At 42.0% G+C, this 15,036-nt stretch overlaps 1 protein-coding gene across 1 annotated transcript in view; it reads right to left on the reverse strand.

Moving 5' to 3' along the window:
- The window catches only part of GAREM1 (GRB2 associated regulator of MAPK1 subtype 1), a 274,738-nt gene continuing 259,702 nt past the window's right edge, over positions 1–15,036 (reverse strand). Inside the window, exons 5-6 of the mRNA XM_007945632.2 lie at positions 2,354–2,520; positions 1–904 (exon numbers count right to left, since the gene is read on the reverse strand). Of these exons, the coding sequence (XP_007943823.1) occupies positions 1–904; positions 2,354–2,520 (1,071 nt within the window). The remainder of the gene's footprint in view (positions 905–2,353; positions 2,521–15,036) is intronic.

Genomic DNA, 15,036 nt, shown 5'->3' on the forward strand with positions numbered 1-15,036 from the left:
CTATATTTTGGGCCTCCAGCCATTAATGAATTGCATTATCTTCTTCACCTGCAGTTTGCTCAATTTGAAATCCTCAGAAAGGATTTCTTCTGTCAGTTGAACAAGCAAATTCCCATCAATCTTTTCAGTAACAAAGAATGATATGACATCTTCAGACAAACCAATGAACCGCAGAGACTTGGACACTTCTTCTATTGAGAGTCCTGAAAGGTCAGCTGGTGGCTGCCACGGGGAGCCATCACCACAAGACCGAGGCACCAGCTGGAGACGGAGTGGAGATGCAAAGGGACAGGAGATGGAGAAGATGTCCTGCATGCCCTTTTGAACAAAATACTGGTCCTCGGAGAGGTCTGGTGACCCAGACTTGGGGTCTTCCTCAGCACCATCAATTTTCAGAGGCAAAGGAGATGTCTCAGGGGCAGCTCTTTCTTCCACTGTTTTTGGGGCCCGTGGGGGTAAGGCAGGGCATGAAATACTCTGCTTTGTCGTGCCAGCTGCAAGAGTTTTCTCACTGGTGCTCTCCAAAGAGTAGCTCGCTGACTTGGGACAACCAGACATGCTGCTACTGAATTCTGCAGTGATGGAGCTGGGTTCAAGCTGGCTGGTCAGGAGCTCACAGCCATCAACATCAAAAGGTGCTGGGCAGTTTCTCTTTGGTGTGCCTGGTGTCTTTTGTCTAGGATAACTATAGCTCCTGCTCGGATCTAATAGGAAATCACTCCTAGTCTGGCTCTCTGATGCTCCTGTGTAATGGTTAGGCCACGAAAGCCTGGAGGACAGAGCTTCAGCAGAAGGACTTCCGAATGGGGATTTTAGGTCCACAGAATCAGCTTTCATTCGGTTGCATGGATAGCAGGACACAGGAGCACTTTCAGAAGGACTTGTGTCACTTTTAGTAACGCTGCTTAAAAGCAAACACAGAAGTGGATTAGTGAAAATAAAAGCCAAAATGCCAAGCCTTTCATTATCCACAGAATAATACGAATAGAAAAAGGTAGTTAGGAAAAAATATTTCTAATCACTCACTCACTCAATAAACTAACTTGAGGTTTTTAAAATAATATTTAATAAAATATACTAGTAATTATAAATATGGATGTAATGATTTAAAATGCCATATTACACACATATACATACATACACTTGTTTTTAGAAACAAACAAGAAAATTTTGACCATTAGTTAGTGGATGATGTCTGGATTTTTATGATGAAAAAATTCTTAAGTCATAATTGGGCTTAGTTAGCACAGATGCCATGATTGATTAGTGATGTCTGCTGTGGGTGAGTATCGAGTGAAACAGGTGTCTCATGCTTGCCAGCTTTGTGCAACAGTGACCACATCATCACCATCCATGACTCTATTTACATCAGTAAGTCTGAAGCAGGAGGAAAAGTTTAAATAAAATGCTCAGCTTGCCCAGGTTCATGTACAATTCAGTAACATTAATATAAAGATTTAAATGTTTGGAGAACAAAAAAACCTGCAGGAGAGGGGCTTTAAACTTAAGGATAACATTTGTAGTAGTACTTCCAGCTCTGGGTGCCACATTTTAAGAGCAACAGTGAAACTAGAGTGTGCTCAAAGGTAGGTAAGCAGGCTAACGAGGGACTGATTGGGTGGTGATGCCAAGAGAAACAGTGGGCTGAACTGAGGCTGTTTCTTTTGGAGGAGTGAAGACTTACATCATAGCTGACTTCAAATTTTCTTGGGGTGACAAAGAGAAGGGGGTGGACCTGTTTTTTGTTTTTCCAGACATAAGACATAATTGCAAGTTACATGCAGATAGATTTCAACACAATATTATGAAAGATCTCTAAAAATAATTATTAGCATTTGCCAACAATGGAATGAGCTGCATTGCAAAAGAATGAGCTCACGGCAGTGGAAGGATCCAGACAGAAGTGAATGGCTGCCTGGCAGCGATGTTCAAGAAGGGATTCCTGTAGTGGGTGGAAACTCAGAGGACCCTTTCCATTTCAGGTCCTAGTTGAAGGCTGGTGTCTGTCTGCATGCATCGAAGTCAAAGCAGAAAGAACTAGATGCTGGGTTGTGAGAACCGATGGAAGCCCATGGGTTGCTTCCAAGAGAATACAGTTGGCCATAATCACTGCACTTTTCACAGATTCTTACGATTTCTTTTCTTCCTAAAACATCGACTCTGCCATCTGAGCTCAAAACCAACTGGGTCTCCATCCTGCTCTTTCCAGTAAAATTCCATGGAACAAAACAAAACACATTTCCTCTCCCACTGCTCTACCTAGGTTTTGGCTATCTCGTAAATGTTCTCAAGAACCTGTGAACTGGCTGATGAGAAGAACCTTGTTGAAGTGGGACCTGGCATGAAGACTTACATGTTGTGCAGCCCTGAAGAATAGTAGGACAAGGTGGGGCTGGGAGAACGAGTCTGTTGCCGCGCCGGCTTGACTGTGCGAGGAGGAATGGAGGGGCTTGTGGACAAAGGCTTTGCACTTCGGGGCGGAACAGGTGGGGCGTTCAGGAGCCGGCATTCTTCCCTGACCTGGCGCAGAAAAGAACACTCTGGGTTAGCAACAGCCTGACAATGCCACTGGGCGAGCTCAGTTCTGCAGGGTCAAGTCACTGCTCTTAATCAGTAAGAGGAGGAGTGAGGAAGGGAGTGAGAAGACTAGAGCAAACAAGAAGGACAGAAAACACCAGAGACTGCCAGAGAGAAAATCAGACGCCTATCAAATACTTGCTGGGACAGACTGACTTGGAAAGACACTGCTTGGTAAACGCTTGTTACTGCTGGAATTTAGCAAGTAATGGGTGTATTTAAACAGTGAAATGTGGGGGCTAATGAAATGTGTTAAGAAAAAAGGACATAAAGCAGTCATGATCTTTCTGTCACACAGGATTAGATGACCTTCTCCTACTGGGTTGTATTTATTCACTGTGCAAGTGCTATTCCATTTGACCCATACCTTAGACACTGTGGAGCTTCTCCATAGCACTTTACTGGCTTAACACTCCTTCTGAAGCTACATTCAGGGCTTCTCATATGTGGTGTACACATGAATGACCTGGGGGATTGGGCTAACGTGCAGAATCTGATTCAGGAAGTCTAGGGGGTCCCAGAGATACTCCAGATTTAGAACAAGCATCCAGGTGACACTGAAGCTGCTGGTCCCTTGGCCATACTTCGAGAAGCAAGGCTACAGAGAAATTAAAGAGGCAGCTCTCCAAACCCCCAAATCAGGGCTTTTTTTTTTAAAAGAGCTGCTCCAACTCTCTCACTCTCCCTTCATATTCACACCGCACATGATCTAGGTGACCTGCACTGCTTCCTTGATTCTGCAAACTCTTTGCAGTTTGTTTTCCACCCACCACAGACATTCAGACTACAATTCTTTTTAATGGAAAGTACATTTTACATGTACTTCTCTGTGTTAGGCAGCAGGGGGCAGGTTATACCTGGTTCTGCCCATCTACACTAAAGCACAAGGTCAAAACAGCCAGCTCGGGTGTGTTTTGTCTGCTTTGACATGTTCCCATCAATTGTCACCTTTGCCTTCAACATCTCTCTCTCTCTCTCCAGGGAGCTCTGGGGCAATAAACACATAAAAACAGCAAGTTCCTATTAGCTCCGGGTACATAGTTGGCACACAGTAAAACAAAGGGTTCACATTAGATTTGTTGCCTCTACCACCTGCACTACACACTGGGCCTCCAAACAGCTTCCCAGGCCTGACTCGCCAAAGAAAACCAGATGAAAGGTCACGTGACTGTGGTGAACAGCAAATAGCAGCTCTACGTGAAATGCAAGCAATTGTCAAAGTGTCACCTGTTGCATTTCTTGCTGGGGCTGGGACCATTGCCTCTACCTGGAGACCCACAGCCCTGCTAACTGGGACTCACTGGGCTAGGTAGCAAATGGGTCTCACCGGGAGAAGCCCTTTAAACTACAAGAAAACACTCTGAGCAGCAAGCTCTTTCCCTCACTAGCTCTAGGCTGCTTCCCCTTTTGACATTTTCTAATGTAATTTTCATATCCCCAGTGGGAGAAGGAGCTTTCAGTAGGCTGTGGTGGTGGTGGTGGACGACTGTGGAAAGAAAACTTGGGAAGAAAAGAGGTTTGCGAAAGGGGGAGACAGGATCGCTCAGGAGACTCAGGAAGACTGGTACACCATTTTGGGATCTTCTTTCCTTAAGCAGCTGAGAATCAAGTCAGATACTGAGGGTCTAGCTGAGAGCTGAGTCACCCCACTCTGTGGCTTGGTGAGATATATATTGTGTCATCTCTCTTCTGTCTTTTTAGTAAATTTTGCAGCAGCCAATCTTTTTTTTTTTTTTCCCTTTCCCTTTCTTAGGGAATGTCTATAGAATCTAGGATGGATGGGTGGAAGTTTATCACAGATGTTCTTGGTTACATTTATGCATATAGTAACAGGAATCACAGAAAACCTGAGAAGATAAGGCATCTGTCAATGGGAAGTCCTACTGTACTGCATTTTACGAGGAAATTTATGGTTTGGTGGCATATACAATTTTGGAATTCAGAAGTTACGGGTGAGGGTTTATTGGATCATCTAACCTATTGACTTACACCCTTAGAACATTCTACATTTCTGTGCTTCTTGATTTGATTCAACATGGGCCATTTATATCCAAGAGGATTACAGCTGTGCTTTAAACAAATTTTAATGACAATAAAAAGCAATTTACAATAGTGGATGGCCAGACACCCTATTTACAGTCTTCCCTCACACTCAATTACAACAACTCTTAAGTGCTACCTTTCCCACACATCTAAAAACCTCAGCATGTGGCTTTCATCACACTACTTCCCATCTTAATGGACCCTGTGACTACAGGTTGGCCAAGCTCTCCTGACTTCCAGCTGAGGCACATCCGGCTCCCATCCATTGTTCTAGCTGTTTCTCCCCCTACTCAACGCAACACACATGGCTCCATGCAAAGTGACGGATTCAGTGTCATCTAATCACACCTTGGACTTCCCTGTCCTTCTCTCTGCTTTTGGTTTTTAATGCTTATGTCCACCTATATGCCAATTTCTATGGCCCACTCCCAAACTTTACAGGATCCGGGGCCATCTCAAGTCGCCACCAGAAGTGACCATGGTTCTGAAGTCTGCTAACACATATTGTTTATATATACTTACTTTGCATGCATATTTAAGTAGCCTGAAAGCTAGAATGGTAGGGACTTGTCATCATCATCATTCTTGTTATTATTGTCTTACTGACAATAATAGAGCTTGGAGATTTGTCACCTCTTGCATAAATATGCCACTCAGAACTCAGGTAGAGGTTAAAAGATGTCACAAAAATACAGCCAAGAGGCACTTTTATTTTTAAGTCTACACCACAAGAATACCCTTCATATTTGTATGTGGAACTTGCTATGACAAGGCATTTGGGCTGGATGCTGGTTCTTCTAAGTGTCCTCACATGAGTGTTAATCTGGGGGAAAAGGAAACGTGCCAGCAGATCTTACTGGAACAAACCTCTATCACCACCACACTCTGACCATTAAATTAAAAATGACTAGTACTTCTAAACTGGTCAATGTCTGTGATTTTAATTTTCAGTCTTCTCAGAGAAAGTTAGTTACCGCTCTAAAGTGAAGATGGAGTAAAATATATCATGCCTTGAGGCCTGTGAGCCCTCCTCTTAATTTCCAGTGCAGCATGTAAGCCTGAACTTCCCTTGACGACACAGGGGGACCGGTACCTGCATTACCGGTAATAAGCTCTCGTGCACACTGGTGCTCAGCAAGGGGTTGGCATTCTCTTTTTTTAAAAATAATATTTTATTGAGTTTTTGGTGAAACTTTACACAGCAAGTTAGGCTCCCATTTGACATTTTTCACACAAATTGTTCCTTGACATCAGTTACATTCACCACAAATGTGCCAACATTCTCTTTAGTTGTGTTTTGTTTGTTCCCTTTCCAGTGCTCTAGTTTCACTGCCCCCTTATCGTCTCATCCTAGCTTTTAAGAAATTGTTGAACTTTAGATGTCATACTGGTGGTTTTGAAGGAGGGCACTGACCATAGGGGTAATATTTTTTATTTTTAAAAGGTGGTCTCTGGATAAGGCTCAGTTCTAGGTTTAAAGAATGTCTCAGGGTGACAGCCTCGGGGGCTCTCTGTTCTCTACTTTTCCAGTTTGTCTGGACTTTTTTTAAAGTTAGAACTTGAGTTCTGCTCCATATTTTTTCCCCCTTCTATCTGGGACCAGGTACTGTGGCCCTGGGTCAGTGGTGCTGGCTGGGCACTATCTAGCTCTTCTGGTCTCAGGATGGTGAGGTTGTGGCTTCCGTAGACTAGTTTCTCCACTGCACTTTTTGTTTCTTTCTTACTGTTTTGTTCTTGGCGAACTGAGACCTGTGGATAAGCTTCTAAGACCCCAGATGTCACTCACTGCACTAGGATGCAGACTGTGATTTTTGTTAACTATGTTATGGCATTCTCTTTTGAGGTGGACATTACCATCCCTTGCAGATTACAGGTGACCTTTGCTTATTTGTCGGTTATTCCTAGTTATGAGTAGCTTGGGTGTTTGCAGAGACGCTCCTGGCACCAAAGTCCTATTGTTTATGACAGGGTCAGTGAGCACAGCATGGATTCAGGTAGTACCAGAGTAAGTCAACTCCCATTAGTAACTACAACCTTGCTTCATTGGCAATTCTCTGGTCTAAAGCTCTTTCTGGCTGTTACACTTCTAGTCTAATTTTCTCTCTCATCCTTGCTTTTTCACAGCAAATCTTTCCCTTCCCTAAAATGTTCAGTGATTCCCTTATTATTTAACATTAGACACCACAACCTGGAATACAACTCTCTTTGGTATTCATGCAGCAGACTGCTAAACCCAGAGCTAAATATAAAGTTAATTTATCTAAAGGTACAAATGGTAAGTTTTCTTCTTTTGAGAATTGTACTTTTCATTAGCCTACAAGCATATTCTTAGGGAGGCACATTCAAATTTAAACTATCAGTTAACACAATGAAATGATCTGACAATGGTGGTTTGACATGAGCTTGAAAAGGTGTTTGTTGGATCACAGGCACCAACCACTTCCATTGTCCCTGACAGTCTGAAGAACATGGCATTGTTTTTACCTACATGTGTTAATTCCATTACTTATTTTTTTAAAAAATTAATTCCATTTTGTTCATTTATTTGTTTAAATATATATGGTCATTAAATATATATATATATATATATATATATACACACACACATACTGAGCACACAAAAATGGGTAGCCCATGGAAGTAGTTGTGAGGGAGGGAGAGGAACACACAATCAAGATACAAATGGGTAGATGGAGTAACAGAAGTATGTACATGGGTCTGTGGGAGCACCATAAATGCACTCCAGGGGCAGGAAAAGGACACAGTCACAGCAAAGCTTACTGTGAAGGTCTTGGGGAAGAAGGAATTATGAGGGTACATTCCAAAAAGAACAATCAGAATGATACTCGAGTCTGGGGGCTTAGATGGTGAGACAAATACTGGTTGTATTTATCGGACAGAAATTTAGAAGGAAGAACAGGAAACTAAAGAGTTCAGCTTTGAAAATACCAAGTTTGAGGTGGATGTCCTATGGACAGATAGAATCTGAAGTCACGGTGGCACTGAGATCCCCAAATGAGAAGCTAAGAAGGTTGAACTCCTAAGGGACAGGCAGAAGAGGACACAAAGGAGGAGAAAAAGAAGGGACCAGACCTTACAACTCACAAAGGAATAGAACCACCAATGAATAGTGTCAAGGAAGCCAAGGGAGGGGAAGACAACAGTGTTAGAAATGTCAGGAAGTCAAGAAAGATGTGGAAGAGGTTCATCAAATGTGAGTTAGCAGGTTACTGGTGATCTTAGCAGCTGCAGCCTGAGTCAAGGGAGGGGAGCAGAAGCTGGATTCCAATGAGTCAAAGATGGAGCAGGGGGTGAGAGTGGAGTTAGTAAGGGCAGACCACTCTTCAAGAACACTGGCTGCAAGGAAGGAACAAGGCATTGTTAAAAAGTGACACTGGACTGAGGGAAGTACATCTTTTCTTTAAAAAAAAAAAAAAAAAATTGGGGGAAATGTGTACATGCATGCACAAATCTTGGAAGTGAAGTCCACACTGGCTGCTGGGACCTGAGCTCTCATTTCATTTAAGAAGTTGGAGAGAACACATTTCCACTGCCTGCTGCGTTAGCCCTGCCATCACTGGCCAAATAAAGTTAGAAAGCCATTACTCGCAGCTTATCTAACAGCTAAAGCAATGACCACATACACCCAAGGGAACAAATGACAATGGAAAGCTTCATGTTTCTAAGTAAAGACGGTAAAGTCAAAACTCAACTAGTCTTTGGTCAAAATCAAGTATGCCATAGAATGAGCCTTCTTTCTTTATTTTCAGAACACTGTCTACAAAGTTGAACTTGATTTCCTAACTCCTGGAATAGGCATTTAAGCTTCCTTTCCCCTCCCTGCTCCACACTGCCCCAACTCTGGTTACCTAGGAGGGAAATGGGCATGGGGTAAAGCACCGATAATCTGTGAGAAGGGTCTTCTCATTATGGCCACATTAGAAAAAATACCGTATGAGAATTTAATGGTAAAGCTCATTACTGCACAGTTGGAAAACAGGGTCACAAAGAGATGTTTGTTGTGGTTGCTGTTAGTTGCCATCGAGTTGATTCTGACTCATGGTTCAGAGGACAAAAATTCAGACACCAAATACAACTGAAGAATTTTATACACATTACCTATGAACTAATTCCTAACTTTCCTGTTACGTACTTTCTCTGACATTTCCTAGGGACTGAAAGAATACAAGAAACACAAGACACACCAACTGTGTATAAAACAATATAGTGTGGAAAGGGGGCTTTTTGGTACAATTTTTGTTGCTGTTGTTTGGTGCCACGAAGTCGATTTTGACTCATAGCGACATCATGTGACAGAGTAGAACTGTTCCCTAGGTATTTCTAGGCTGTAATCTTTATGGGAACAGAGTGCTATGTCTTTCTCCTGCAGAGCTCCTGAGTGGGTTCGAACCACTAATCTTTCAGTTAGCAGCCAAATGCATAACTGCTGTGCCACCAGAGCTCCCTTTTTAGTATAATGGACAGAAAGTCTTCCTTTCTTCAAACTCTGTACTTTTCTTCTATAGAAGAAATGACACTTTCACACCCCTCACTAACTGGACCAAAGACACAACTTAAGAACCATAAATTAAACACTCATTATGACATATATTGCCTTATTGTCTTTAGATATTCTCTTGGGAAACTAATTTCATAGCAATACTTGCTCAACCCTTAAATATAATACAAGGGATCTGGAGACACCTGCTTTGGAGGCCATCCATTCTCAGTTCACACAGTTTAAAATCTTCCATCATACGCTCCTGTCCCAGGGATCACGTAGCTTGGGATGTGGGCGATTACCAGAGAGACTCTGGAATACTTCTGTCGGTAATGATCATTTTGTTTCCACATTGATAATCATTCAGAAAATAGATACACTCTAGATGAGCTTGATCTAAAATTGGATTCACCTCTACCATTCGTTTTCTTCTCTAAAAAGGCCAATTCAGGAGAATGTCAGTGATCCAAAGAAAAGAGTTTTGTAACCACGCTTCCCTGAACTTTGTAACTTCGCCTTCGCTGCCTGCTCTCTGCCCGGTATTGTACGTTTCTTCCCACACTCCCTCTCTCAGATAACAAAATCAGTACAGCCTTAAGAAATCTTATTTATAAAGAGGCTTTTATACAAAGAGTTCATAACCCTGTCACATAGCTATCAGTGGATATTTTCAGCCAAACAGAAATTAAAGCTTTACAAGGACAGAGTAGTGATACAATTAACCTCTATTGGATTAATTATGGGAGGGCAGATGTGATTTACAGTCAAAAATCTGATTCTCAGACACACAGTTTTCTTTTTCCAGTTTTGTCCATTAAGGAGAAGACTCTAACACAGACCTGTCTCTGAAATGGTCTCCAACATCCAAGCCTCAGGCAAAGGAGGCAAAGGGGAGAGAGCAGGCGGTCACTGACTCCGAGGAAAGAGCTGCAAGTGGTTCTGAAAAGAAGTTCTTGTTTAAGTTCTAGGGTGCTTCCATGGGCGTAGAAGAAAGAATATGCCACTAGGGCACAGAATAAAGACCTTTTCTGAATAAGAATGTAAATGTAAGTGATAAATCTATTTAAATAGTTTATAACCTTCCTATAAATGTGATTTTATACCAATGGCATCTATGAGTACAGATATGAAACATGGTTTATCCAATAGAATACTATAATTTACTAATAATCCAATCATTGAGAATTTCAAGGGACACAAAAGGAGAGGACAATTCTGGGCCTGGAAGGTTTCATTTAAAAACAAACAAAGCTACATGAAACTGAAGGTTATTAGCTTCAAAATCATCAAAACAGTAATAATTTAGTCCATATTTCAATTAACAAATGGGAATGTAAATATGGTTTGCCTATGGGGTAGATGTCTTCCTCAAAAGTTGTAATTAAAATTAATTAAATGTCAAATGTCCCAGAAGTCCTCATTAATTAATGGAATAATCAGTAAATCTTTTTGTACAGGATGAATCCTTTTAGTATTTAATCATGAAAATTAATACATCAGGTTTATTTAAGAAAACCTGTCCTTTAATGCCTTTTCTAATACCGTATTTGATAGAGGAAAAAGCTGAAGGAAAAAAACAAAATAAAATTAATCAAAATAAATTCAGAGTATATAATCAATTCTATGGTCACTCCTCTCAGTTTATAAACGTAGTTTTATGACAATTTATGTATTGGGTAGATGTGTGAGGTTCCTGTTTCGGAAGGGCTATCATGTCCAGGGTTGTGAGGTCTGGGAGGACCATAACCTAACCAAACCCCAGGAATTCAGGTACCCAAGGCAACTTCTCAGCTTTAATATTTTTTATAGGTTTGCTAGGAATGTTAGTTCTTTAGAGCAACACATAACTAACAGGCTATGAGTCGGATCCGACTCTACGCCGGTGAGTTTGAGCTAGGTTCCTCAAAAGCTCTAATTCCTCCGTTAAAGGATTATATATTATTAGGATCCTCAGGACGTGGAATGTTTCACTAGCTCTTTTGGTTTATGATGGAGCTCTTCTGCTGTAGTGGTTAAGGCATTCAGCTGGCTGCAACCAAAAGGTTGGTGGTTTGAACCCACCAGCTGCACCATGGAAGAAGAATGATAAGGCAGTCTGCTTCTGTGAAGGTTTACAGCCTTGGAAACCCAAAGGAGGTTGCTATGAGTCAGAATCGACTCAACGGTAGTGAGTTTGGTATTTAGTTTCTGACGGTTACAAATTTGGCTCTGCAGCTCGGTCACTATAACACCTGTTTTATGAAACAAATGTTTTGTTATCTTAAAACCAGTATCTTAAAGACCTAGCAAAATGAAACTTCTGTGCTTACTTTTGTCCCTGAGTGGTGCAAATGGTTAAGCACTTGACACAAGGGGTTGCCATGAGGTCATTCAACCTGAAGGCAACTGCCACTACCACTGCATACACTTCTGGAATGGGAAGCTGTCTGTCTCCGCCCTGGCTGCTGCTCAGGTGGGTATGCCCATCCCCATTATCTTCTGTGGAAGGGCCAATGCAGCTGCAGAGGATGACTGTGGTCCTCTAGTGCTGTTATAACAGACATTCCAAAATGTAAATGGCTTTGACAAATGGGAGTTTATTCTCTTATAGTTTTGGAGGCTAGAAGTTTGAGTTCAAAGTGCTGGGCTCTAGGGGCTGGGTGAAGGCCCCTCAACCTTGGGCTTTACCTCTGCCTCTTGCTCTCCACGCACTGAAGCTGCAGGATTTTCTTAACTCAGACAGCTACTGACTACTGATGCTGACAAACCCAAGGTCAACAAGTAAATGGCATAGTCCCAACATTATCAAGCACCATGGCAGGTCACTAGTTCAAGCCCAGAAACAGTCTCAAGATTGGCAGACAACATGGCAGGCCACTGAGATGAACACTCAGCTAAATGCAGGATCCAGATATGCCAAAAAGCTAGAGACCGTTCTCAAAGTAGCTTCTTATAGACTGGAAGCAGACCACATTCCCAAGGCAGCTACTCAGCTTCTCACAGTAGATTCCACTATGGAGCTGATTACCAGTTCCATCATGGGGAATAACTATATCCAGCTGCCCAGACACTCAAAACCAGGCCGAGGCAAGTTGACACATAATCTTAACTACCACAATGACTTTCCTTCTTCATTCCTTAGTCAAGAAAGGATAGAGGAAAAAAATCTCCAAAATATCACTTTTTATCTGACCCTATATTGGAATACATCTTTATTAAGTTACTGCTACTATTTATTAGAGAGCTCTGGTGGTGCAGTCCTAAGGCATTTGACTGCTAACCAGAAGGCTGGCGGTTCAAACCCACTGGCCACTTCTCAGAAGGAAGGTTGGGCAATCTACTCCTGTAGTGATACTGCCTTGGAAACCCAAGGAGGGGTTGCTATGAGTTGGATCTGACTCAGTGGCAGCAAGTTTTTTTTTGTACTATTTATTGAATGCTTACCAAGTGTCAGGGAAAAATGCCAAGTACTTTGTATAATGTGATAACACAATGAAGAAGTTGTGATTATCCCCATAGGAACTGACTCAGGGAGCCTAAATGTTTTGCTCAAGGTACAAAGCTTGAAGCTTCAAGTGTGTCTCGTACATGCTGCAATGCAGCCTCTAATGATTTATTCATGGCACGTGAATATCATCACCCTCCTGCTTCCAGTTAAATCTCACTGAGAAGGGAACTGAAGACTCCAAGGATACCTAAGTACATCCTTCCATTTCCCCACGAATTGTTCAGCCTGTCTGAGATAGGTCCAGACATTCCAACTCACTTTTCTATCTTTAAATCAATTTTTCCAAGCACCTACTGTATTAGGCCCAGTCAATATGGCAGTAAATTCACCCTTTATGTCTTATTTTTTCTCAGACACCAACAAGGTGGTATGCTTCATTAAAAAAACTATTCATGATGGACTTCTAAACTAACAATGAACATATGCTGGAAATCTAATAACTCAATCCTTTTGTCCTGTTTCTCATAAGCAGTGAGAAGGGATGGGCAGTTTATCACCAACGCTGACACATTCTTCATTAAAGATGCACATAAACCTTGGTTTAAACTGGTGCTTCACAATCTAGAGCTCCTTTATTACTTTTTTGTGCACAAATCTCAGAAATCGCTATGATGTCAGCAACCAACCAAGAGGGAACGCATTTCTTTCTGTTACTGAAGACAGAGGGAAGACACTGATCACTGGGTTCTGGGGCTCCCAGGTAGGACACTGCTGCCTAATTGGTAACATAACTGCAATGTAGCTATTTAATTGATCTTGAAATGATTGGGTCATGCACTGTGGCCAGAGTTTATTTGCTAATGGCCAGCTTTGCTTCTTTGACCACGAAAGACATGCTTTTCTTGACTCTTTTTCATTGCTCTAGCACCTTCCATTCCTAAGAACCTGGTGGGAGCTGGCACCTTCCCAGACACTGTCCAGCTGGCCTCCCTTGAAAGCTTACCGCCATCTTTAATTGTCGGGCGAGAGAGCTGTTAGGCACATGGCTCATCTCTCTCCCAGGATTCACTCCACTGTAACTATCCAAAGAAGAAGCTTTATTTAATTCTGTGGGAGCACTTCAATTTATGCCCCATTAAAGTTCCCCTTTGAAAGTTACAAGCTGAGGCCACATCTAACAATCATGACGTTCTCTGGATCCCACGCACATCCTAAAAATGGAAAATTCATTTCATGGTCACAGACCAATAAAATATATGACTTCATGAAATGCCCTAATTTTTCTTTTATTTCTGTAACTAAATTAAATGACTTCAGGTGTTTATAAAAAATCTGTTTATAGCATTGTATAAACATTGGACATGCTCTGAAAAGATTCTTTTACCTCATAAGAAATGACAGTTTAGAATGGGGGCCAAAATCTTTTCCTTTCCAGTGAGATTCGCTTTTAGTTTCAAATTTAACTCTAGCCTTTTTTTTTTTTTTTTTAAGTGGCAGGTCAACATCAGGACTCTTAATATTTATGTTCTTGCACATCTTTCCTTAGCCACAGAAAAAACAACTAATACTAGTTTCCTACCTCTAGACTTAGTTCCATAAATGCCCTGTGGGTGTGAGCATCTTGGACGTGTCAGTCCCTACTATATGCCAGGAATGACCAAAGTTCTACAAAAAAGATGATGTAGTCTTATTCCCACTGAAGATCAGGGCCCTAAACTACAAGTAACATCAAATGTATGGCTGAGCTGAGACCACCTTAAGATTGCCTCAAATCCTGACTAGGAGAAATGACCCCTCACTTTTTACCTGGCTTTTGAGGACATCCTTAGGGAACTCTCTGACATGAATACAATGGCTAAGGATGCAAATTCCACCAAGGCTTGCCACAAATCTTCCCCAGCACCTCACGGGTACAGTGATCTTGAAGCATGTGCCTAAGGTCCCTGGAAGATCCTGTAATGAGCTGGGCTAAGTCCAGGGCCTGCAGTTGCTACGGGTTCCTATGTCCTGGGACAAACAGGCAGGGGTGGCTCTCTTTTAGGCTAAGTTTTGCAGTCAGGAGGATTCTTGGACAGCTAAGCTGGAGGGTTGCTGGCCCAAACTCTGGTGCCTGACATTCAGGGCTCCTCGTGGCCTGGCTCCAGCCTTATGGCTACCCTCCCTTCTTCAGTCAGCCCAACCGGATGTGTTAAAGGACATGTGCTTAAAGTTGTCTCTGCTTCCAGCCCTTTGCTCACGTGACGTTGTGTCTGGATGCCCTTTTTTCTCATTTCTCTGCTGCGCCAATTCTTGAATATTCTCTAAACCATCTTTAAAATGTCACAATCTCCACAAAGGCTTCCTTTATTCATCCTCCAACTAGAAGTATCTCTTTCTCCTCTGAATTCCCACACACATTATCTGTCTACATCTCACTCATATCATTTACTACCTTTTAACTTGCATAGCAATCATCTCTCTTCACATGTTACCTTCCTTATAAATCTGA

This window comes from Orycteropus afer, unplaced genomic scaffold, assembly GCF_000298275.1.
Source record: "Orycteropus afer afer isolate SDZICR_OR568_19922 unplaced genomic scaffold, OryAfe1.0 scaffold00141, whole genome shotgun sequence".
In the NCBI taxonomy this organism is placed as follows: domain Eukaryota; kingdom Metazoa; phylum Chordata; class Mammalia; order Tubulidentata; family Orycteropodidae; genus Orycteropus; species Orycteropus afer.